This window comes from Hordeum vulgare, chromosome 1H (genome assembly GCF_904849725.1).
Source record: "Hordeum vulgare subsp. vulgare chromosome 1H, MorexV3_pseudomolecules_assembly, whole genome shotgun sequence".
NCBI lineage: Eukaryota > Viridiplantae > Streptophyta > Magnoliopsida > Poales > Poaceae > Hordeum > Hordeum vulgare.
In genome coordinates, this window is record NC_058518.1 from 514,767,641 (window position 1) to 514,791,992 (window position 24,352).

The following is a 24,352-nucleotide window of genomic DNA, read 5'->3' on the forward strand; positions in this document are numbered from 1 at the left end:
CAAAAACACAACTTTTTTTTTTGAGAATCTAAAAAAACACATTTTTTCGAAACACATACATATATAATAATTCATATAAAAAAGAATAACATATTTTTTTGGGGGGGAACAAGCTGACCACACCTTGACATGCCTGGCCTTTCATTTCACACTAGAAAGAAACGTGCTGCTGCTGTCTGATGCGCTCACACCTACCTACCCAACCCCAACCAGAACCAGAACCAGAACCAGAACCAAGAGAGACAAAGCTCCCTGCTTTGCTCTTCTCCTACAAAGACCCGAGAGAGGCGACGACCACGACCTCTCCTTCTCTTCTTCCCCCACCTCCACCTCCACCCACCTTCTTCCCCTCTCCCCCGATGCCCAATCGCCGCCGGAAGCGCGGCGCCGACGACGGCGAGGACGAGAGCAAGAGGGATTTGGATTTGCGCATCACAAACATCCTTGCGGAGTACCACGCGCCGCGCCCCGGCCGCCGCCCGCTCCCCCTCCTCGAGCTCAACGCCCGGGTCCCTGCCCGGGAGGAGGAGGACGAGGAGGATGGGGAGGCTGAGGTGGTCTCCCCGCTCACGGCCCCGGCCCCGGCCCTGCCTGTGGTGGTGCTCGACGGCCGGCCCTCTAAGCGCCGGGTCGTCGCCGGCGGAGGAGGAGGAGGCGACGAGGCCTCGCCGTACCAGCGCCGGCTATGGGTCAAGGACCGTTCCAGCGAGTGGTGGGAGCTGCGGAGCAGCCCGGGGTACCCGGAGGCGGAGTTCTTGCGGGAGTTCCGGATGGGCCGCGCCACGTTCGGCATGGTCTGCGACGCGCTCGGCGCCGCCGTCGCCAAGGAGGACACGGCGCTCCGCGCCGCCATCCCCGTCCGCCAGCGCGTGGCCGTCTGCGTCTGGCGCCTCGCCACGGGGGAGCCGCTCCGGCTCGTCTCCAAGCGCTTCGGCATCGGCATCTCCACCTGCCACAAGCTCGTCCTCGAGGTCTGCGCCGCCATCCGCTCCATCCTCATGCCGCGCTTCCTCCGCTGGCCGGACCGCGGCTCCGCCGCCGCCGCCGCCGTCAAGGCCAGCTTCGAGGCCAGGTCGGGCGTGCCCGACGTGGTGGGCGCCATGTACACCACCCACATCCCCATCATCGCGCCCAAGGTGCACGTCGCCTCCTACTTCAACCGCCGGCACACGGAGCGCAACCAGAAGACGTCCTACTCCATCACGCTGCAGGGGGTGGTCGGCCCCGACGGCGCCTTCACCGACGTCTGCATCGGCTGGCCGGGCTCGCTGTCCGACGACCAGGTGCTCGACAAGTCGGCGCTGCAGCAGCGCGCCGCCGCCGGGATGATGGACGGCTCCTGGGTCGTCGGCGGCGCAAGCTACCCGCTCACCGGCTGGTGCCTCGTGCCCTACACCCACCAGAACCTCACCTGGACGCAGCACGCCTTCAACGAGAAGGTGGGCGAGCTCCGGCAGGTGGCCGTGGACGCCTTCTCCCGGCTCAAGAGCCGGTGGGCGTGCCTGCAGAAGCGCACGGAGGTGAAGCTCCAGGACCTGCCGGTGGTGCTCGGCGCCTGCTGCGTGCTGCACAACATCTGCGAGGCCAGAGGGGAGGCCATGACGCCGGAGCTCCGGGTGGAGGTCCAGGACGACCTGCCCGTGCTGGACAACCCCGTGCGCTCCGCCGACGCCGCCAAGGCCAGGGACAAGATGGCGCACAACCTCCTCCACCGTGGCCTCGCCGGCACCGCCTTCTTCTAGTTTGCCGATCCTTCCTTCTACCATTCCATTCCATTCCATGATCCAGACTCTGTCAAAGAATCAAATTTTCAGTTGCTCAATAGGAGGGCCGTAGTTAACAAGTATCCCAGGAAAGTAAGAAAGAAAGAAAGAAAGATTTTTTCACACCATGTCAAAGAAACAATTGTTTGGTTTCATTCTTCAGTTCATCTACTCTACTACTATATTTGATTGTATATACTACTAGGAGTACATTTTTGGACTTGGTTGGGCAAACAATGAAGCAAATGTCTCTGCTTTGCTATGCAATCTTTGGATGCTCTTGTTTGACCTGAATTTTTTGCTTTCTTGTTGGCTCCAATGAAAGGCACAGCTAACAAGTCTTGTTTGTCTATGGCTTTTGTTTAGAGTGTTGTGTGTGAATGTGGCATGGTTTGGTCAGTCAAATAACTTGGCTGATTTGGATTTAGCAGGTTCAGGTTCAGGTTCAGGACTGGGTGTGAACTCGTCCGAGGAATACTGGCAGTGCAAGAAAGAGCAAGCATCTGTGCTCTATAAAAAAATTAGGATCCATTTTTCTTCTTATTTTACTTGCTCATTGTTATAGAAGGAACAGAGAGAGAGAGAGTGAGGTCTGAGTTTTGGAAGGTTGTTAACTTAGATCCCAGCAAATGAAGAAACCAAAGAAAAAGGATTTAAACCATACAAGGAACAAAAGGTACTTATGTTTTGGTTTCAATATTTGTGTTAGATGAAATAATCCCTTATTATGTCAGTCGGTCGTTAGAGGTTTTTTGAAAGAAAAAAAAACCCTTCCAAATTTTGGGTTTATTTCTTGAGGGCAACACAGAAATAATCCACTCACAGATATTTAGTTTATTTTGGTTAGTTCCAAATTTGGTGAAGTTCTTTCCCGGCCACCATATGAGAGTCATTTCTCCTTTGATGAATTCTGAACGGACTATGTTGTTTGGGTTTTGATGAACCAAAGAGGTGAGGGACACATTGTTCTATTGGAACATAACAAAGCACCCTGATCAGATGGCTTTCTAGCTGAATACTATCTGTATTTTGGAAGATTATTAAAGGCGACTGGATGGAGTTGTTTGACAACGTCCATGATTGGTAACCTTGAGCTCTTTAGATTGAATACATTGCTGAAATAATTCTGCTACCAAAAACTAAGGAGGCTTTTCAAATCCATCGGACTCTGTCAAACGTCCACGATGATCCAGACTCTGTCAAAGAATCAAATTTTCAGTTGCTCAATAGGAGGGTCCTAGTTAACAAACATCCCAGGAAAGAAAGAAAGAAAGGAATTTTCACACCATGTCAAAGAAACAATTGTTTGGTGCCATTCTTCAGTTCATCTACTCTACTATATTTGTATGTATATACTACTAGTACATTTTTGGACTTGGTTGGGCAAACAATGAAGCAAATGTCTCTGCTTTGCTATGCAATCTTTGATTGCTCTTGTTTGACCTGAATTTTTTGCTTTCTTGTTGGCTCCAATGAAAGGCACAGCTAACAAGTCTTGTTTGTCTGTGGCTTTGTTTAGAGTGTTGTGTGTGAATGTGGCATGGTTTGGTCAGTCCAATAACTTGGCTGATTCGGATTTAGCAGGTTCAGGTTCAGGACTAGGTTCAGGACTGGGTTCAGAACTTGTCCGAGGAATACTGGCAGTGCAAGAAAGGGCAAGCTAGCATGTGTGCTCTATAAAAAAATCAGGATCCATTTTCTTCATATTTTACTTGCTCGTTGTTATAGAAGTTTTGGAGGTTGTTAACTTAGATCCCAGGAAATGAACAAACCCAAGAAAAAAGGATTTACACCATACAAGATATTTTCGGTTTATTTTTTAGCGCAATGTGAAAATAATCTACTCACAGATATTTAGTTCATTTTGGTTAGTTTCAACTAGATCCGATCGCAAATTTGGTTTTGGGGGAGGGGGGGGGGGGGGCTCTTAAAATGTATATCACCAAATTTGGTGAAGTTCTTTTCTGCTCACCATATGAGAGTCATTTCTCCTTTGATGAATTCTGAACAAATGATGTTGTTTGGGTTTTGATGAACCAAAGAAGTGAGGGACACATTGTTCTAAATGGAACACAACAAAGCATCCTGATCAGATGGCTTTTTAGCTCTATATATTTTTGGAACATTATTAAAGGCGACTGGATGGAGTTATTTGACAACATCCACGATTGGTAACCTTGATCTCTTTAGATAAAATATTGCTGAAATAATTTTGTTACCAAAAACTAAGGAGGCTTTTCAAATCCAACAATATGGACCCATATGTTTTCTTAATGCTAACTACAAGATCTTCACAAGGGTGGCAAGTGTTATAACAAATGGGGTCACAGACCACGTGGTTGGACCCACTAAGAGGGCTTTGATGCAAGACGGGAACATCCTGGATTGGGTGGTCGTCTTGCACGAGACCGTTCATGAAATGCACAGAGAAATAGTTGAGCATTGTTATCCTCAAAATTTTATTTTGAAATGGCCTATTACAAAGTAAAATGACATGTTCTCTCGTAGAACCACTGAATGAAGGATTTTTCTTCAACATGGCTTGACGTGATTGATTGCTTTTTATCATATGGGCATTGTCGTTATGAAACTCAATGAAGATGTTGACGATAACTTTCAGACAAAAAAGATCTTCGCCAAGGGGTTTCGATGCCCCCATCTTATTTAACCCTATGGCTAATATACTTGCGGCACTCATCGAGCATGCAAAAGCAGATGGTCAAATCAAGGGGGGTACCACATCTATTTAATGATGGTTTGTCCATTCTACAATATGTCGAGGACACTAGTCTTTTTATGATCCTTGGAGTGTGAAAAGTAAACAACCTAAAATTGGTGTCTTGTGCTTCGGACTTCTACATTTGATGGGAGTGAGTTATCCTCTGCTTTGGTGATACCCAGGGAGTTGAACCTTAGTACACTGACTTTTTGCATGGAAGCAGGGATAATTTCTTATTCCCTACCTTGGGACTCTGGTCTATTGCGAGAAGCTACATAACGTGTATTAGAAGCAATTTTGAAGAAACAATAGAAAAATGATCTCATCAGTTGGAAAGGGAAGCATCCTCTAGTTGGAGGCTCCTCCTAATCAATTTTGTGCTTAGCAACATAGTTTTGTACATGATGTATTTCTTCCAAGTGCCAAAAGGGGTGTAGAAAAGGATAAATCAATTGTGGTACAATTTTTTTGGCAGTGTGAGGTCAAAAAATAAATCGGCTAGCGATGTGGAGTGTGTTATGACGCCCAAAGGATCAAATGTGGCTTGTGGACCCATATGCCAAAAAACTCTATGCTCTTAAGTAAATGATTTTTCAAGCTTCTTTACGAGGAGGGTGTGTGGCATGACCTCCGTGGAATTTAAGGTCATATCCTAGGTTCATCGAAAACCCAGGAATCGCATGTGTGGGTGGGGTTTAATGAAGATGAATCATCTTTATCCTTCTTGTTTGGGATTAAATATTAAAGGTAGCTCACATCCACATGTTAGGTTTGGGGAAACACTTAGCTCAGACGTTTGGTAACCCCCCCCCCCCTCGAGGGCTTAGTACATGGGGCTTTTCCATGTTATTACATGACACAACCGTAAATTCTAAGTGATTCCTCACCTAATGTATATTTTAGACATCACTTACTAGATGCCAGATATATATGTTTAATGTTTTGTTGGAAAGTATAGAGTCTAGCCAATCATCACATGAGCCAGATTTATTCTGATAAAATTTGCACAAGAAGTGGATATTCTCGATCAGCTACATGTACAAACTCCTAGCTCACAATGGTGCACAAATTAATGTCTAAAATTAAATGTGCCACTAGAAGCTAAGACATTCATATGGTATCTCCGCAAAGGAGTGATGTTAAAGATGGACAACCTTACAAAGTGTTGTTGAAATATATTGCCCGTCCGCCTCCCTCCATCACTTTGGACTTTTGAATGAGTTGGCTGGAACATGAATTCAGTATGGTATCCGAGCCAAGAGGTCTTGAGTTAGCATTGTTGCTTCCGTGCTCATGATGAAACAATCCAACGTATCTTATTATAATGCAAATTTCTCACTTGTTATGATTTAATATTCATGTTGCTTTAAATTATATGTCTCGAAGAACGACAAACATGATTGGTAACTGGCTGTAGTGTATAGGCTCAAAGCTTAGATATCATATCATGATGTGCATGACATGGTTATGTTTAGGTAGAAATAGTGTGGTTTTGACAAGAAAAATATATCTTCTTGACGTGACATGCATCGTGGGTTTACTAGCATGATAAGAGCCGTCCCATCAGGCCAATGGGTAGTCCAAGGCCACAACTCGGCCAATGGCTTCACGAGAGAACATCATCTGCCAATTAGCAGATAAGGAAGCCTACCCGGGGATCTAGAAAGATCTTGCCTCGCCATAACCGACCCAGGATTCGTGTAAACCCACACCTTATCCCCCTACATAGGGCAAGGCTAGGGCTTATTTGTAGACAACTAATCTCATACTTATGGGATCCTAGAGATCTCTCCATTGTGTACCATATACCATTTATCATATGAAGCTAATCATCATCAATATACAATCCGAGAAGGAGTAGGGTATTACCCCATCACGAGGGTCGTAACCTAGGTAGATTGCCTTGTGGGAGTCCCTTCTTTGCATCCTGCTACGTGAGACACCCCACCAAGACTATTGCCAAAGTAATGAACTGACACTTCTCATTTGAAAATCATATTTATACGTCTACACATTGGCTTGGTACATGGTTCATACTACAATGGTTGAAAATACATGGTACTTTTTCATGGTGGCATGTACCCAAGTAGAGCAGACAAGCAAGGAGGTGCAATCTTTGGATCGGCCTTGCTGCCTTAGGTTATATTCTTTTGCTTGTAAATCTATGTGGTGTTGGATACTTTTGATGTTCACTTTATACGATGTGTGCATCTTGATATGGAGAAACTGAGTATATACTCTTTGCGCTTATATCACATATCTTTTATCAAAAATTTATCACAAAACATAACATACGAAAAGATAACGGGAGAGGTGGGTTTTGAATCACATGCTGGTTAACCGAGCTCCTCATGAAGAAATGCAATGACGAAGATCAAAGACGTGCAAAGGAAAATAGAAGAAACAAAACTCCCTTATTGTTTGGTTTCGAGTAAATTGCCAAAAACTACCACATTTCGCGCAACCGTGTCGAGTAGCTACCATAATACGATTTTGTGCGGAAAACTACCAAAATCTTCCTAATCTGTGGCAAAAAACTATCAAAAGTTTTAACTGCCTGATTTAGCTCTTTTAACTGTTTTTCTGGCAATGCTGGCCCACATGTCAGGTGCCAGGCTGGCCACCTTTGCCGTCCCCACGCAGACGGTCGTTAACGGCGCCCGCTCGCCGTCTCCGTCCTCTCCCTTCACTCTCTCCCTCCAGATCCGATCCAGTACCCTCTCGCTTCACTCTCTCCCTCCTCTCCCTGTCTCTGACCTAGGTGGTGGCCGCCATGGCGTCGGTGATTCCGGATGTGGGCGGCGGCGACATTGTTGGCGGCGACGGCGGCAGCGACGGTGTAGGGTCTTTCCATGAAGTGGATAACTGGTTGGGGAGCAGCAGCTACGCGATGCAGGAAGGCTGGCAGCAGCCGGGGGCACCGCTAGTCAAGTCATCGCCGGCGCCTGGATGCTCTATGGGTTGCAGGTATGGCAAATTAGTAAGATGTGTTGGTAGGAGCTTTTTTTTCTGCAATCTTAAATGTGTAGTTGTAGTTGTAGTTCAGCTATTAGAGTTCCACCTCTCTTAGGTATTTCATCTTATTTATGCAGTTTGGCTGGCAAGAAGTGGTACATAATTTTTCATTTCAATGGAAGAAAACCTGTGACAAGGTGTATATATGAGGCAGATATTACTTTTCTTACCCTACAATCACTCATTGCTAGTGAAGGGGGTAGGGAGAGTGATTACATGTACTATGTGAATGAGGAGAATATTGGATCTGGAAGAGTAAAGTATTTAGGTAATGAAGACAGTGTTCATGAAATGTTGGAGGTTTATCATCATGTGAAGTCTGTGAACATAAGGGTTGTGAGAAATGTTGAACATGCTAGTACACAGGCTAATGAGAATTACATGAACACTCAAGAGAGCTGCATTGTGAAGGATTCTGAGGTTCAGAAAAAGATAAATGATAGAAAGGCTCAGCTTGAGAGGAGCAGGATTCAAAGAGAGGCATATTTGAACCACTTTGAAGGAGACATTGAAGTGTCTGAATTCTGTTCTGATAATTCAGTTCATTCAAATGGGAGTGCTGATGAAGCTGTTCAAATGGAAATAGATTCTGCCTCTGAAGAGGATAGACCATTGGAATTAACTGCTTAGTGAAATATGTGAAGAATCCTGGTCCAACTAGCAGATGTCACAATGATGTAGAGCATAAAGAAAAACCAGATTGGTTTCCTAAACCAGATGAGTTTTGTTTTGCTGGTGATTTAGGCATAAGTGATGAGGAAGAAGAAGATGAAGTTGACCTACCATACCTCCTGAAGAAGCCAAAGAGTAATAAGAAAAAGATGAAGGATAGGGTATGGTTTGACCCCTCAATTCCCAATTCACATTTACTTGTGCAAGAGCTTGTGTTTTGAGAGTGTTTACCAGTTCAGAGAAGCATTAAGGGATTTTCATATAAGGACTTTGAGGTCTTTTCACTACCACAGGAACTCCCCAACAAGAATTATTGTTTGGTGCTCACAGAGAGAGCATGGGTGTGAATTTTACATGTGTGCCTCCAGGATAGCTCATGAAAGAACTTTTTTTGCATTAAGAAGTGTAACATGGAGCACACTTGTCCATCATGAGCACAGAACACAAAGGTTACTACTAAGTGGCTTGCCAAAGCAATTGAGCCTTCTCTTAGAGCAGATCCAAGAGCACCTGTGGATGCACTTATTAAAAACAGCAAAGTCAATTTTTCAGTTGGTGTATCAAGGAGTGTGGCATATAGGGCAAGGAGGAAGGCTATTAAGGTTGTGCAAGGTGACCAGAAGGGGCAATATTATAGACTGAGGGACTACCTACAAGCAGTTATTGGTACAAACCCTGGTAGCAGGTGTATAGTTACAACATTTGAGGACCCAGAAAACCCTGCACCAACTCCTAGATTTAAGTACATGTTCTACTGCTTGCTTGCATCAAAGCAAGGATTTCTTAATGGATGCAGGCCCTTTATAGGTATATTTACAACTGCATTTTCTTGAAAATATCTTCTTAGAGAAAAATTATGGTATCTAATTTGGTTATGGATGCAGGGCTTGATGGTTGCTTCATCAAGCTAACCACTGGACATCAAATTCTTGCATCCACAGGAAGAGATGGCAACAACAACATCTACCCCATAGCCTTTGGTGTTGTTGACAAGGAAGATGGTGATAGTTGGACATGGTTCCTAACCCAGCTAAGATGTTGCATTGGAAGTGGAAGCAAATTTGGAACCTACACCATTATTTCTGACAGGCAAAAGGTATGCAACTATCTCTTGTAGTAGTTCAGAAATATTGCTAGTAGTGGTTGACAAGGAAGATTCTGATACTTACTAATTTATAAATAGGGTCTTCTTAAGGCTATAAATGAAGTGTTCCCTGATTCCCCTCACAGATGCTGCCTTAGGCACATATATGCAAATTTTCAGTCTGCTGGCTTCAGAGCAGCAGAACTAAAGAAGCTAGTAGATTAGGCTAGCTACTCATTCACCAAACATGGCCCTGAATTAGGAATGACATTGCTGAAAGCAGAGTGTGAGGGTGCTTGGAAGTGGCTTGAGAAAATTCCAAAGGAGACTTGGTGTAGGTTTGCAATGGATTATAATTGCAAAACTGATCTTCTTGTGAACAAACTTAGTGAGATTTTCAACAAAATGATCCTTGATGTTAGGGCCAAACCAATTAGGACAATGTTTGAAGGAATTAGGACTAAGCAGATGATCAAAAGGCAAAAGACTAGGGAAAAGATAGAGTACAGCAGGTGGATGATCACACCCAACTATTCAGAGAAACTGGAGGAGAATAAGAAGTATGCCAAATATTGTGAGGCACATAGGGCTGGTCCTGACATTTGGCAAGTGTCTAGTGGTGAGAAACAGTATTGTGTGAACCTTGCTACTAAATCATGTGATTGCAGGAGGTGGGACATGACAGGTGTGACATGCAGTCATGCAATAGCAGCAATGAGCAAGGTTCATATGCACCCAGAGGACTTTGTGCATGAATTTTTCAAAAAATCACTTTATATTGAAGCATACAAAGACATTGTGCACCCTGTCCCTGGTCCTGAATTCTGGCCTGACACCCAAACCAAGGATATTGAGCCCCGAGTGTTCAAAAAAAAGGCAGGAAACAGACAACTAGGAGGAAGGGACAGTTTGAGGTGCCTGCACCAAAGGACACAAGTAGGATGGGAACAATTACATGCAACAATTGTGGTCTACAAGGCCATAGATTTACAAACTGTGGGAAAGCTCTGAAACCAAGTCTGCAGATGAGAAAGAACCTACAGCAGGTCATTTAACATTTTGCATTATATGTTTCCTTAATTTAGGTGCGGTCTAATAAATAACTGTTTTTATTTTGCCATGTAGGAGAATAGAGAAATTTTCAATGGTTCCTCTAGTGCTACACAAGTACCTCCAGAAAGAGCACATAAAGACCAAAGTTCACACATCCCAGCCTCATCTGCTCCACCACTTGGTCCTAACACAATGAGAAAGAAAAAAACAGCAGCTCCAAGAGCATCAGCATCAACAGTTTCAATAGCAGCTCCAAGGGCACCAGCATCAACAGTTTCACCATCTTCTCCAAGAGGATCAGCATCAACAGATTCACCATCTGCTCCAAGAGGATCAACATCAAACCTAGCATATAAGTTAGAAGTAATTTTACTTTTGGTATGAACTCATGTGAACTGGATGGGAAGTACTCTATTATGTTAGAAGTACTGGTAACTGATGGTAACTGAATATTATGTTGCTATATTTCTCTCTGTTGCAGTGTGCATGTTGTATGATGGTATTATGTTTTAGTTGTTGTGTGTTTTAGGTAAAAATTCAGTTAAGTTAGTGAATTTTAGGTAAATTGTCCAAAATTCAGTTAACTTACTGAATTTTAGGTAAACTGTCCAATATTCAGTTAACTTACTGAATTTTAGATAAACTGTCCAAAATTCAGTTAAGTTACTGAATTTTAGGTAAACTGTCAAAAAATGCAGGAAAATTCATTATACACTTCTAAAGTAAAACAACCTCATCATAGATAAAACATTCTTACTTACTTAACTTAGCATAGTATGTCTTAACATAAAAGTCATTACATCATAGATAAAACCATAACAGTAGGTACCTCATACCATCTTGATTCAGGTTCTGAAACCACATGACACTTCCCCAAAATATACACCTACCATGCAGGACATTTCAAGGCCAGCTATATATATAGGCCTAATACTTAACACACATAACAACCACTTCACTCATCCAATATTGCCTTGATCCTCTCCAGCTTATCTTTGCTGCCATGCCCAGCCTTGAGCAGATCAGCAATGAGATACTCCAGCTTCCTCTTCTCTTCCTTAAGTAAGTCCCTGTCCACCTGCACTTCCTGCATGACCTTCCTCATGTTCTGAATGATATCTGCTTGGCTTTGAAGAATGCACCTCTGCTCCTTGGCAAGCTTCAGCTTTTCCATACTTATCTCAATCCTTGCCTGATCCTCAAGTTCTTTCTTCTTTTTATTTATTGCCTGACTGGTATAGTCCATGTCATGGGACATCTTGCCATCTTGATAGTCAAAAAGTTTGGATACATCTTCCATCAACTGGTTGTAGCTGTTTGACAGGAAGTCAATTTCCTTCTTTAGCTTCACCGCCTCTTTGTCATGAGCTTGTTGATCCTTCACCCTACCAAAGTTCTGCTCCTGGTACATGTCCCAAAGCCTTCCTAGGCACCTTTGTAAAATATCTGGCCAAGGAGCATCCACCCACTCCACCACCCCACAGTTGACACCTTCATCCTACAGAACAGAACAAAAATATTAATGGTATGCACCTTACTACCAAGCTAATAAATTCAGTTAACAGCTAAATTTAGTTAACACCTTATTCTGTGTGAAAACTCTACATACAACACCTTATTTAGTAGTTCACTAATCCACCAGCAAGATGTAATACCTGCTGCACAGGACAACCCAGGAAGCGCCTCCCAGTCAAAGAAACTTCGAAAGCTACCATCTTATTCGGCCTCTGATGATGCATCATGCATGTAGGATCAGATTCAGGAAAAGAACCACAGAAAGATGGATCCACCACAGTGTCGGGGGTTTCCTGCAAATGAAGCTTGGAATCAAACCAAAATAAACTTCGAATCCACATTTTGGATGACCTAACCCTAACCTAACCACTAGTAGAAAATAGGGTATCGTTCGGCCCTGGCCAGCCCATTAGTCCCGGTTCTTCAAGAACCGGGACCAATGGGGGGTATTAGACCCGGTTCGTGAGCCCAGGGGGCCGGCCGGGGCCTCGTGGGCATTGGTCCCGGTTCGAGCCACGAACCGGGACCAATGATCCTCGCTGCTGGCCCACAACCATTTGTCCCAGTTCGTGACATGAACCGGGACAGAAGGGGTGGCTTTAGTCCCGGTTCATGCCACGAACCGGGACAAATAACTTGCCTATATGTACCCACCGCCGCGGCAGAGCACTCCACAGTGCTCTGTTTTTTCAATCCGGCGAGATTTCTAGTTCACCTCCTATGCACATGAGGTGTTCACCTCCTATGCACATGAGGTGTTCGATGAAATGCCCGAGCCACACTAGTTAAGGTTTCTCCTCTCGAAGCTCGACCTAGGAGCTCCTTTTTTCGAGATTTGTCTAGATTTAGGGGTCTGTCACGCCCCGTCCCCGTTTTCGTCGTCGTTGATCGCCCGCGCCGATCTCGTCTCCGGCACCACCGTGGTGAGCCTCTTGTTCTTATCTTCTTTATGATACTTGTCTGATTTTATTACTTTAGATAGATATTTGTCTGATTTTCTTAATTTTGACACACATAATTATATGCAATGCACGCAGATGAACCGACAATGGATGTATGGTGAAAGACACACCTCCGAGTACATTAAGGGCGTGCATATTTTTCTCGAAGTGGCTGAGGCAAACAAGCAGAATGGTTTTATGTGTTGTCCATGCAGTAAATGTGGGAATACGAAGTCTTACTCTGACCGGAAAATCCATCACACCCACCTGCTTTACAAGGGTTTCATGCCACACTATCATGTTTGGACGAGGCACGGAGAAATAGGGGTTATGATGGAAGACGACGAAGAAGAAGAGGACGATGACAACTATGTGCCCCCTGAATACGGTGATGCTTTAACGGGGGGAGCTGCTGAAGATCAAGAGGAACCAGACGATGTGCCCGATGATGCTGCAACGGGGGAAGCTGTTGAAGATCAAGAGAAACCAGACGATGTCCCCGATGATGATCTCCGCCGGGTCATTGTCGATGCAAGGACGCAATGCGAAAGTCAAAAGGAGAAGCTGAAGTTCGATCGCATGTTAGAGGATCACAAAAAAAAGTTGTACCCCAATTGTGAAGATGGCAACACAAAGCTGGGTACCGTACTGGAATTGCTACAGTGGAAGGCAGAGAATGCTGTGCCTCACAAAGGATTTGAGAAGCTACTGAAAATATTGAAGAAGAAGCTTCCAAAGGATAATGAATTGCCCGACAGTACGTACGCAGCAAAGAAGGTCGTATGCCCTCTAGGATTGGAGGTGCATAAGATACATGCATGCCCTAATGACTGCATCCTCTACCGCGGTGCGTACGAGGATTTGAACGCATGCCCGGTATGTGGTGCATTGCGGTATAACATCAGACGAGATGACCCTGGTGATGTTGACGGCGAGCCCCACAGGAAGAGAGTTCCTGCGAAGGTGATGTGGTATGCTCCTATAATACCACGGTTGAAACGACTGTTCAGAAACAAAGAGCATGCCAAGTTGATGTGATGGCACAGTGAGGACCGTAAGAAAGACGGGAAGTTGAGAGCACCCGCTGACGGGTCGCAGTGGAGAAAAATCGAGAGAGAGTACTGGGCTGAGTTTGCACGTGACCCAAGGAACGTATTGTTTGGTTTAAGCGCGGATGGCATTAATCCTTTCGGGGAGCACAGCAGCAATCACAGTACCTGGCCCGTGACTCTATGTATGTATAACCTTCCTCCTTGGATGTGCATGAAGCGGAAGTTCATTATGATGTCAGTTCTCATCCAAGGCCCTAAGCAACCCGGCAACGACATTGATGTGTACCTAAGGCCATTAGTTGAAGAACTTTTACAGCTGTGGAATGGAAACGGTGTACGTGTGTGGGATGAGCACAAATAGGAGGAATTTAACCTGCACGCGTTGCTGTTTGTAACCATCAACGATTGACCCGCTCTCAGTAACCTTTCAGGACAGACAAACAAGGGATACCACGCATGCACGCACTGTTTAGCTGACACCGAAAGTATATACCTGGGAAGCTGCAGGAAGAATGTGTACCTAGGCCATCGTCGATTTCTTCCTACCAACCATCAATGTCGAAAGAAAGGCAAGCATTTCAAAGGCGAGGCAGATCACCGAAAGAAGCCCGCCATGCGTACCGGTGATCACGTACTTGGAAAGGGTCCCGACGGACTAGCTGTTCCGAGTGACGCTGGGGGACACGCACCCATGTGGAAGAAGAAATCTATATTTTGGGACCTACCCTACTGGAAAGACCTAGAGGTCCGCTCTTCGATAGACGTGATGCACGTGACGAAGAACCTTTGCGTCAACCTGCTAGGCTTCTTGAGCGTGTATGGGAAGACAAAAGATACAGCTGAGGCACGGGAGGACCTGCAACGTTTGCACGAAAAAGACGGCATGCCTCCAAAGCAGTATGAAGGTCCTGCCAGCTACGCTCTTACCAAAGAAGAGAAGGAAATCTTCTTTGAATGCCTGCTTAGTATGAAGGTCCCGACTGGCTTCTCGTCGAATATAACGGGAATAATAAATATGGCAGAGAAAAAGTTTCAGAACCTAAAGTCTCATGACTGCCATGTGATTATGACGCAACTGCTTTCGGTTGCATTGAGGGGGCTTCTACCGGAAAACGTCTGATTAGCCATTGTGAAGCTATGTGCATTCCTCAATGCAATCTCTCAGAAGGTGATCGATCCAGAAATCATACCAAGGCTAAGGAGTGATCTGGTGCAATGTCTTGTCAGTTTCGAGTTGGTGTTCCCACCATCCTTCTTCAATATCATGACGCACGTCCTAGTTCATCTAGTTGACGAGATTGTCGTTCTGGGCCCCGTATTTCTACACAATATGTACCCCTTTGAGAGGTTCATGGAAGTCCTAAAGAAATATGTCCGTAACCGCGCTAGGCCAGAAGGAAGCATCTCCATGGGCCATCAAACAGAGGATGTCATTGGGTTTTGTGTTGACTTCATTCCTGACCTTAAGAAGACAGGTCTCCCTAAATCGTGGTATGAGGGGAGACTGACTGGAAAAGGCACGCTTGGAGGGGAGACAATAATATGCAGGGACGGATATTCTTGGTCTCAAGCACACTGCACAGTTCTACAGAACTCTACCTTGGTGACCCCTTATGTCGATGAACACAAGAACAGTCTGCGCTCCAAACACCCGGAGCAGTGCGACGACTGGATTACATGTGAACACATCAGGACTTTCAGCAGTTGGTTGGAAACACGTCTCAGAGATGAAAACACTATTTGTGATGAGCTGTACTCGTTGTCCAGGGGACCATCTTCGACTGTTACGATTTGGAAAGGATATGAGATAAATGGGAATACATTTTACACGATCGCCCAAGATCAAAAGAGCACCAACCAAAACAGCGGTGTCCGCTTTGATGCAGCCACCGAGAGGGGAAAGGACACATATTATGGTTACATAGTGGACATATGGGAACTTGACTACGGAGTAGATTTTAAGGTCCCTTTGTTTAAGTGCAAATGGGTCAATCTGTGAGGAGGCGGGGTACAGGTAGATCCACGGTACGGAATGACAACAGTGGATCTGAACAATCTTGGGTACACTGACGAGCCGTTCGTCCTAGCCAATGATGTGGCATGGGTTATCTATGTGAAGGACATGTCTACCAAACCGAGAAAAATAAAGAAATAAGGAAGTGAATATATCATACGATGAGCCAAAGCGCCACATAGTTCTTTCAGGAAAAAGGGACATCGTGGGAGTGGAGGGCAAGACAGACATGTCCGAAGATTGTGAAAAGTTTCATGAAATTCCTCCCTTCAAAGTCAAGGCTGACCCAAGCATCCTGATAAATGATGAAGATTATCCATGGTTACGGCGCAATAAGGAAAGGACACAAGCGAAGAAAAAGTGAAGACTTTCTCCACAACTATTATGATGATACCATGCCAACTTTCAACCTTTTTGTAGTTCATTTGAAATGCATGTTGTAACAGACAAGTTTCCGTATGAAATCCTGATACTTCGAAAGTGATTGTCCGTTTTGCACACGAAGTGCATCCCGTTTTTGCCGTAACCCTCTCAACTTTCTTGCATATGTTATGTGGATGAAATGATGATACCATGCCAAAATAAAAGAGAGGCGCAATGCTCACCTGCACGTTGCTTAGCTTCAGGCCAACGTGCAGGTGAGCACTGCGCTTCTCCCTTCATCGTCTCTACACTCATGGCTTATAAACCGCTGCGAGTGCCTCTCGCTTGGCGAGGTGGGACTAAAAAACAGCTGCAGAAAGAATCAACTAAAAAACTCTTTTGCCGGTTCATGCCACGAACCCGTACTAAAAGGTGCTCGTGGGGCCCCAGCCTTATAACCTGTACCAAATAAAATGCCTTTGTAACAGCCTTAGAACTGGTAATAAGGAATCAACTAAAAAGCTTTTATAAACCTCTAGTATTATTGAAACTAAAATTATATAGAATTTTGTTACAAACTTTAATAGCAAAAAGAATTATCATAAAAGAAAATAAATAAGTAATTAGAATTTTGTTCAAAACATTAAAAGCAAAAAGAATTATCATAAAAGAAAATAAATAAGTAATTAGAATTTTGTTACAAACTTTAATAGCAAAAAGAATTATCGTAAAAGAAAATAAATAAGTAATTAGAAACAAAAAATAAAGCAAAAAAACAGGATTTTTTTAAAAAAAAGTGCCACCTAGAGGGCCACCACGGCCTGCATACGACTAGAAACCCTTACTAGGGCCAGGATGCAGGCCCGTAGTAGGCCCAATAGGCCCACAAGCATAGAGAGTGATTTTAGGCCCGTAAGCCTGCAGTAGAGAGGAGCTCGAAGTGGTTGGTTCGGCACGGCTTATGGACCACTCCGAGCCCCTCTCGGCTAGCGAGGTGGGACTAAACATAGCACCGCACCGCGCAAGGCCTTTGGTCCCGGTTGGTGGCACCAACCAGGACTAAAGGGAGGCATTGGTACCGGTTGGTGCAACCAACTGGGACCAAAGGCCTCTGCTTCCCACCCTTCGGGCTGCTGAAAAGAGACCTTTAGTCCCGGTTTGTGCCACTAACCGGTACCAATGCCTCTGCTTCCCGCCCGTTGGGCTGCTGAAAAGAGACCTTTGGTCCCGGTTGGTGACACCAACCGGTACCAATGCCCCCCCTTCCCGCCCGTCGGGCTGCTGAAAAGAGACCTTTGGTCCCGGTTGGTGCCACCAACCGGGACTATAGGTGGGGCTATATAAGCGGCAGTTTAAAAATTTTGATCTCTCCCCCCCTCTCCATTCGATCCTGACGCCGACGCCGCCCCTGCCCCCCGTTGACGCCGACGCCGACGCTGCCAGGCTGCCGGAAACGCTGCCGCCCGCGAAGCCGTCCTCGTCGTCGCCGCCACCTACGCCGGCCGCCTGCGCCTCCTCCATCTGCCCGCCGACGAGCAGACCGACCCTCCTCTGCTTCCCACAGTGAGATCCGCCGCCACTCCTCCCTCTCCTCCTCTAGCTCCGGCCTCCTCCCGTTGGCAGGCGCCCCTCCTCTCCTCACGCCGCGCTCAGCACCCCCATCCTCTCCCCTCACCGGCAGGGCCGGTCCTACATATCTCTTTTTCACTCAGATTTATTCTGTTGGTTAGGATTAGAACAGACGAGCTCGGATTTTTATTCATAACTAATACACAACAACAATATCTTGTAATTTCTAAATTTGTAGTCATCCAGATCTTTGTTCGAAACCTTTCTTTTTTTAAAATTAAACTAACAATGTTTTTAATTTCTTGTACCATATGTTTGTGTTCTAGTTTGCAAGATGTTATCTAGATAGTATGCATCTGGTAATAACTAAAGAAAATAAATTTGCGTATTAGTTGATTAAGATCAAGGAAGGAGATATTGACATTTTTCCATAACAGGTACAAGTACTTATGTTAGAAATTCCATGGAATAATGTCTACTGTTGAAAAAGAAGTGACAATTATAGGATAAAAATAATTATTGTAGGCACGAACGTAGAAGAAACATATAGCATTATTTTGGTAGTCCTACGAATCTGATACTTGTGCATCTTGACCTATTTTGGTAGTCCTGCATATCGGATACTTGTGCATTTCAGATACTCTAGGAACATCATTTCCTTTGATATGCTTATCCTATGTTGTCCTGCATGAGCAATGGGATTAGATATGCAATTTTTGCTCACTCGAATAAACATTTCTGTCACTTTGGCAAAACTTATGGTAGTTGAATTAATCTAATGTTGTTACCAACCAAAAGATGACATATATTAATTCTTGTTCATTAGATTGTTAGTTGTAGTGCAATATGAGACATATAATTAAATTTTGTGGACAGTATGGCAACGTGTTTTTCTGTGAAATTAAAGGGGATGACCAATTAAGGAAGCTGAACAACAATATTTTTGACCATACAAAAGTAAAAAATGAACCTGACTACAATATTTAATTAATTATCTGTGCTAGCAGCCGACTATTTAAGTGATTACAACAATACGATATAATTTTTGATTTATAAGGCATGTCCATTTGATTTGATCATCAATTTAATCAAAAATAAAAAGGAATAGCCAATAAGTTACCATCTGGTTAGCATGAACTTGTCTTATAAGTTAACATCTGGTTAGCACGAACTTGTGTTTTATTTTCTTTATTTAGTCATGTGCATGTGAACTTATTTCTTTATCCTTTTAGAATATAACAACTAGTATTACCACCATAGTGAATATAGCTTTGGTTTTATTTATTTATAGTAAGTGCTTAGTAGTTGAACTAGTTGATTTAATAAAACTACTTTATTTTACTATATATAGAAGTAGTTTATTTTTAGCAAGAAAATCAATAAAACTAGTTTATTTTTAGTTCATTTTACGATGCCTATCCCGCATCCTCGTCGTTGACTCAGCGGAGGACACCTGCTTGATCAGAGGGGCCATGTCCGGGACTGGGCTCCGCCCGGCTGGTATTGGGAGGTGATACCTTCCGGGGAGCGTAGGTTGGTGAGGAGGCAACCCGTTGTTGACCCGATCCTTGTTTGGTGGCGGTCGCGTGGGCCAGTGATGGTGCCGAGGCTTCCGGACACCGCGGAGGTGGTACGTCACCGTGTCAGCGAGGAGGACGAGCACGTCCGTCGCTACATGGTTGCATTGGAGGGCAGGTTTGACAATACCTGGCAGGTTCTTCAGGGATCTCACTGGAGCTATGATCCTATGATGGTTCCTTCTCTTTGGGTGTCCACCGCCCGTGACGATACCCGTCGGGCGCTACGGTTCTAGCTGTATTAGTGATGCTATATGTATGACAAGAGATGATGTAGTTTTGCTTATAATTGAATGCATGCTAATTTCAATACTACTTTATTTTACGATTTGGTTTTGCTTATTGAATGCTCAAATTGGAAAAGTACTCCTACTTTGAATGCTAAAATTGGAGAGCACTATGCAAAAATCTAGGAGCCCCCTCCATCATCCACGTCGTCGTCCCAGTCACCGACCCCCCTCCGACCTCGAGTCAGGGTATATATTGTTTTATGCAATTTTACCTTAAAGAGGGTATTTAATTAGGTCCTACCTAATACTGATGATCATGTTGCTGTAAATGTTGTATGGCAATGTTGTAAAGGATAGTAATTGGTCTCTTCAGCTGCTTTTCAGAGATGGAGTTCTTCACGATTATACTTGAGAAATCCTCCAGTAGGCAGGTGCTGCCAGACAATTTTGTGAAGATGCTGGACGGCCATCGGCCACAGAACATGAAGCTGAGGCAGGCCGGCAACGGGCTTCGCAAGCTGTGGGACGTGGAGGTGGTGTTCGACACCGATGGAAGCATGTACCTAGATCGTGGCTGGAAACAGTTCGTCCGTGTCTACGACCTGCGGCACGGGTACTTCCTTGTCTTCAGGTACGACGACAACGCCACGTTCGCCGTGAAGGTGTTCGACATGACTATGTGTCGGAGGCGCTACCAGGACGATGACGATGCCAGTATGCTCTGTCTCTTCTTCCTCTCCATTAGGCTATGTCTCACACCCATTTTTAAAAAACTTTTTTGCATTTGGCAAGGCAATGGGAGCAGGAGCAGCGAGTACTGACAATGTTGTAAAGGGTAGTAATTGGTCTCTTCTGCTGCTTTTCAGAGATGGAGTTCTTCACGATTATACTTGAGAAATCCTCCAGCAGGTAGGTGCTGCCGGACAATTTTGTGAAGGTGTTGGACGGTCATCGGCCACAGAACATGAAGCTGAGGCAGCCGGCAGCGGGCTCCGCAAGCTATGGGACGTGGAGGTGGCGTTCAACATCGATGGAAGCATGTACCTAGATCGTGGCTGGAAGCAGTTCGTCCGTGCCTACGACTTGCGACACGGGTACTGTTGGAATTATGCCCTAGAGGCAATAATAAATATAGTTATTATTATAATTCCTGTATCAAGATAATCGTGTATTATCCATGCTATAATTGTATTGAATGAAGACTCATTTACATGTGTGGATACATAGACAAAACACTCTCCCTAGCAAGCCTCTAGTTGGCTAGCCAGTTGATCAAAGATAGTCAGTGTCTTCTGATTATGAACAAGGTGTTGTTGCTTGATAACTGGATCACGTCATTAGGAGAATCACGTGATGGACTAGACCCAAACTAATAGACGTAGCATGTTGATCGTGTCATTTTGTTGCTACTGTTTTCTGCGTGTCAAGTATTTGTTCCTATGACCATGAGATCATATAACTCACTAACACCGGAGGAATACTTTGTGTGTATCAAACGTCGCAACGTAACTGGGTGACTATAAAGATGCTCTACAGGTATCTCTGAAGGTGTTCGTTGAGTTAGTATGGATCAAGACTGTGATTTGTCACTCCGTGTGACGGAGAGGTATCTCCGGGCCCACTCAGTAATACAACATCACACATAAGCCTTGCAAGCAATGTGACTTAGTGTAAGTTGCGGGATCTTGTATTACGGAACGAGTAAAGAGACTTGCCGGTAAACGAGATTGAAATAGGTATGCGGATACTGACGATCGAATCTCGGGCAAGTAACATACCGAAGGACAAAGGGAATGACATACGGGATTATATGAATCCTTGGCACTGAGGTTCAAACGATAAGATCTTCGTAGAATATGTGGGATCCAATATGGGCATCCAGGTCCCGCTATTGGATATTGACCGAGGAGTCTCTCGGGTCATGTCTACATAGTTCTCGAACCCGCAGGGTCTGCACACTTAAGGTTCGACGTTGTTTTATGCGTATTTGAGTTATATGGTTGGTTACCGAATGTTGGTCGGATTCCCGGATGAGATCACTGACGTCACGAGGGTTTCCGGAATGGTCCGGAAATGAAGATTGATATATAGGATGACCTCATTTGATTACCGGAAGGTTTTCAGAGTTACCGGGAATGTACCGGGAATGACGAATGGGTTCCGGGAGTTCACCGGGGGGGAACCCACCCCGGGGAAGCCCATAGGCCTTGAGGGTGGCGCACCAGCCCTTAGTGGGCTGGTGGGACAGCCCAAAAGGGCCCTATGCGCATTGGAAGAAAAAATCAAAGAGAAAAAAAGAGGAGGTGGGAAAGGAGAGAAGGACTCCACCCACCAAACCAAGTAGGACTCGGTTTGGGGGGGAGTCCTTCCCCCCTTTGGCTCGGCCGACCCCCTTGGGGCTCCTTGAGCCCCAAGGCAAGGTCCCCTCTCTCCCACCTATATATACGAAGGTTTTAGGGCTGATTTGAGACGACTTTTCCACGGCAGCCCGACCACATACCTCCACGGTTTTTCCTCTAGATCGCGTTTCTGCGGAGCTCGGGCGGAGCCCTGCTGAGACAAGGTCATCACCAACCTCCGAAGCGTCGTCACGCTGCCGGAGAACTCTTCTACCTCTCCGTCTCTCTTGCTGGATCAAGAAGGCCGAGATCATCGTCGAGCTGTACGTGTGCTGAACGCGGAGGTGCCGTCCGTTCGGTACTAGATCGTGGGACTGATCGCGAGATTGTTCGCGGGGCGGATCGAGGGACGTGAAGACGTTCCACTACATCAACCGCGTTCACTAACGCTTCTGCTGTACGGTCTACAAGGGTACGTAGATCACTCATCCCCTCTCGTAGATGGACATCACCATGATAGGTTTTCGTGCGCGTACGAAATTTTTTGTTTCCCATGCGATGTTCCCCAACACTGGCATCATGAGCTAGGTTCATGCGTAGATGTCTTCTCGAGTAGAACACAAAAGTTTTTTGTGGGCGGTGATGTGCGTTTTGCTGCCCTCCTTAGTCTTTTCTTGATTCCGCAGTATTGTTGGATTGAAGCGGCTTGGACCGACATTACTCGTACGCTTACGAGAGACTGGTTTCATCGCTATGAGTAACCCCGTTGCTCAAAGATGACTGGCAAGTGTCGGTTTCTCCAACTTTAGTTGAATCGGATTTGACCGAGGAGGTCCTTGGATGAGGTTAAATAGCAACTATATATCTCCGTTGTGGTGTTTGCGTAAGTAAGATGCGATCCTACTAGATACCCAAGGTCACCACGTAAAACATGCAACAACAAAATTAGAGGACGTCTAACTTGTTTTTGCAGGGTATGCTTGTGATGTGATATGGCCAACGATGTGATGTGATATATTGGATGTATGGGATGATCATGTTGTAATAGATAATATCGACTTGCACGTCGATGGTACGGCAACCGGCAGGAGCCATAGGGTTATCTTTATACTAATGTTTGTGCTTGCAGATACGTTTACTATTTTGCTAGGATGTAGCTTTAGTAGTAATAGCATGAGTAGCACAACAACCCCGATGGCGACACGTTGATGGAGATCATGGTGTGGCGCCGGTGACAAGAAGATCGTACCGGTGCTTTGGTGATGGAGATCAAGGAGCACGTGATGATGGCCATATCATGTCACTTATGAATTGCATGTGATGTTAATCATTTTATGCACCTTATTTTGCTTAGAACGACGGTAGCATTATGAGGTGATCTCTCACTAAAATTTCAAGACGAAATTGTGTTCTCCCCGACTGTGCACCATTGCTACAGTTCGTCGTTTGGAGACACCATGTGATGATCGGGTGTGATAGACTCAACGTTCACATACAACGGGTGCAAAACAGTTGCGCACGCGGAACACTCGGGTTAAGCTTGACGAGCCTAGCATGTGCAGACATGGCCTCGGAACACATGAGACCGAAAGGTCGATCATGAATCATATAGGTGATATGATTAGCATAGGGATGCTTACCACTGAAACTATACTCAACTCACGTGATGATCGGACTTGAGCTAGTGTAAGTGGATCATGAACCACTCAAATGACTAGAGAGATGTACTTTTTGAGTGGGAGTTTAGCGAATAATTTGATTAAGTTAAACTCTAATTATCTTGAACATAGTCTAAGTCCACTTTGCATATATTTGTGTTGTAGATCATGGCTCACGCGACAGTCACCTTGAATTTTAATACGTTCCTAGAGAAAGCTAAGTTGAAAGATGATGGAAGAAACTTTGTAGATTGGGCTCGTTATCTTAAGCTAATCTTACAAGCTGGGAAGAAGGATTATGTCCTTAATGCTGCGCTAGGAGATGAACCACCCGGTACGGTTGATCAGGATGTTAAGAACGCTTGGTTAGCACGTAAGGAGGACTACTCAGTAGTTCAATGTGCAGTCTTGTATGGCTTAGAACCGGGACTTCAACGTCGCTTTGAGCGTCATGGAGCATTTGAGATGTTCCAGGAGTTGAAGTTTATCTTTCAGAAGAACGCCCGGATCGAGAGGTATGAGACCTCCGATAAATTCTATGCTTGCAAGATGGAGGAGAACTCATCTGTCAGTGAACATGTGCTCAAAATGTCTGGGTACTCAAACCGTCTAGCTGAGCTGGGGATTGAACTCCCGCAAGAGGCTATCACTGACAGAATCCTTCAATCACTGCCGCCAAGCTATAAAGGCTTTGTGTTGAACTACAACATGCAAGGGATGAACAAGTCACCCGGCGAGTTGTTTGCGATGCTGAAAGTCGCAGAGTCTGAACTCCGTAAAGAACATCA

At 45.0% G+C, this 24,352-nt stretch overlaps 1 protein-coding gene and 1 pseudogene across 1 annotated transcript; both read left to right on the forward strand.

Moving 5' to 3' along the window:
* The first annotated feature begins 214 nt into the window (after window positions 1-214).
* Window positions 215-2,030, forward strand: LOC123452688 (protein ANTAGONIST OF LIKE HETEROCHROMATIN PROTEIN 1-like). Its single transcript, XM_045129396.1, has one exon. The coding sequence runs from the start codon at window positions 360-362 to the stop codon at window positions 1,740-1,742; it is 1,383 nt and encodes a 460-aa protein (XP_044985331.1). The 5' UTR covers window positions 215-359; the 3' UTR covers window positions 1,743-2,030.
* Window positions 2,031-7,255: 5,225 nt separating this feature from the next.
* Window positions 7,256-9,478, forward strand: LOC123403117 (annotated as a pseudogene).
* The last annotated feature ends 14,874 nt before the right edge of the window (window positions 9,479-24,352 follow it).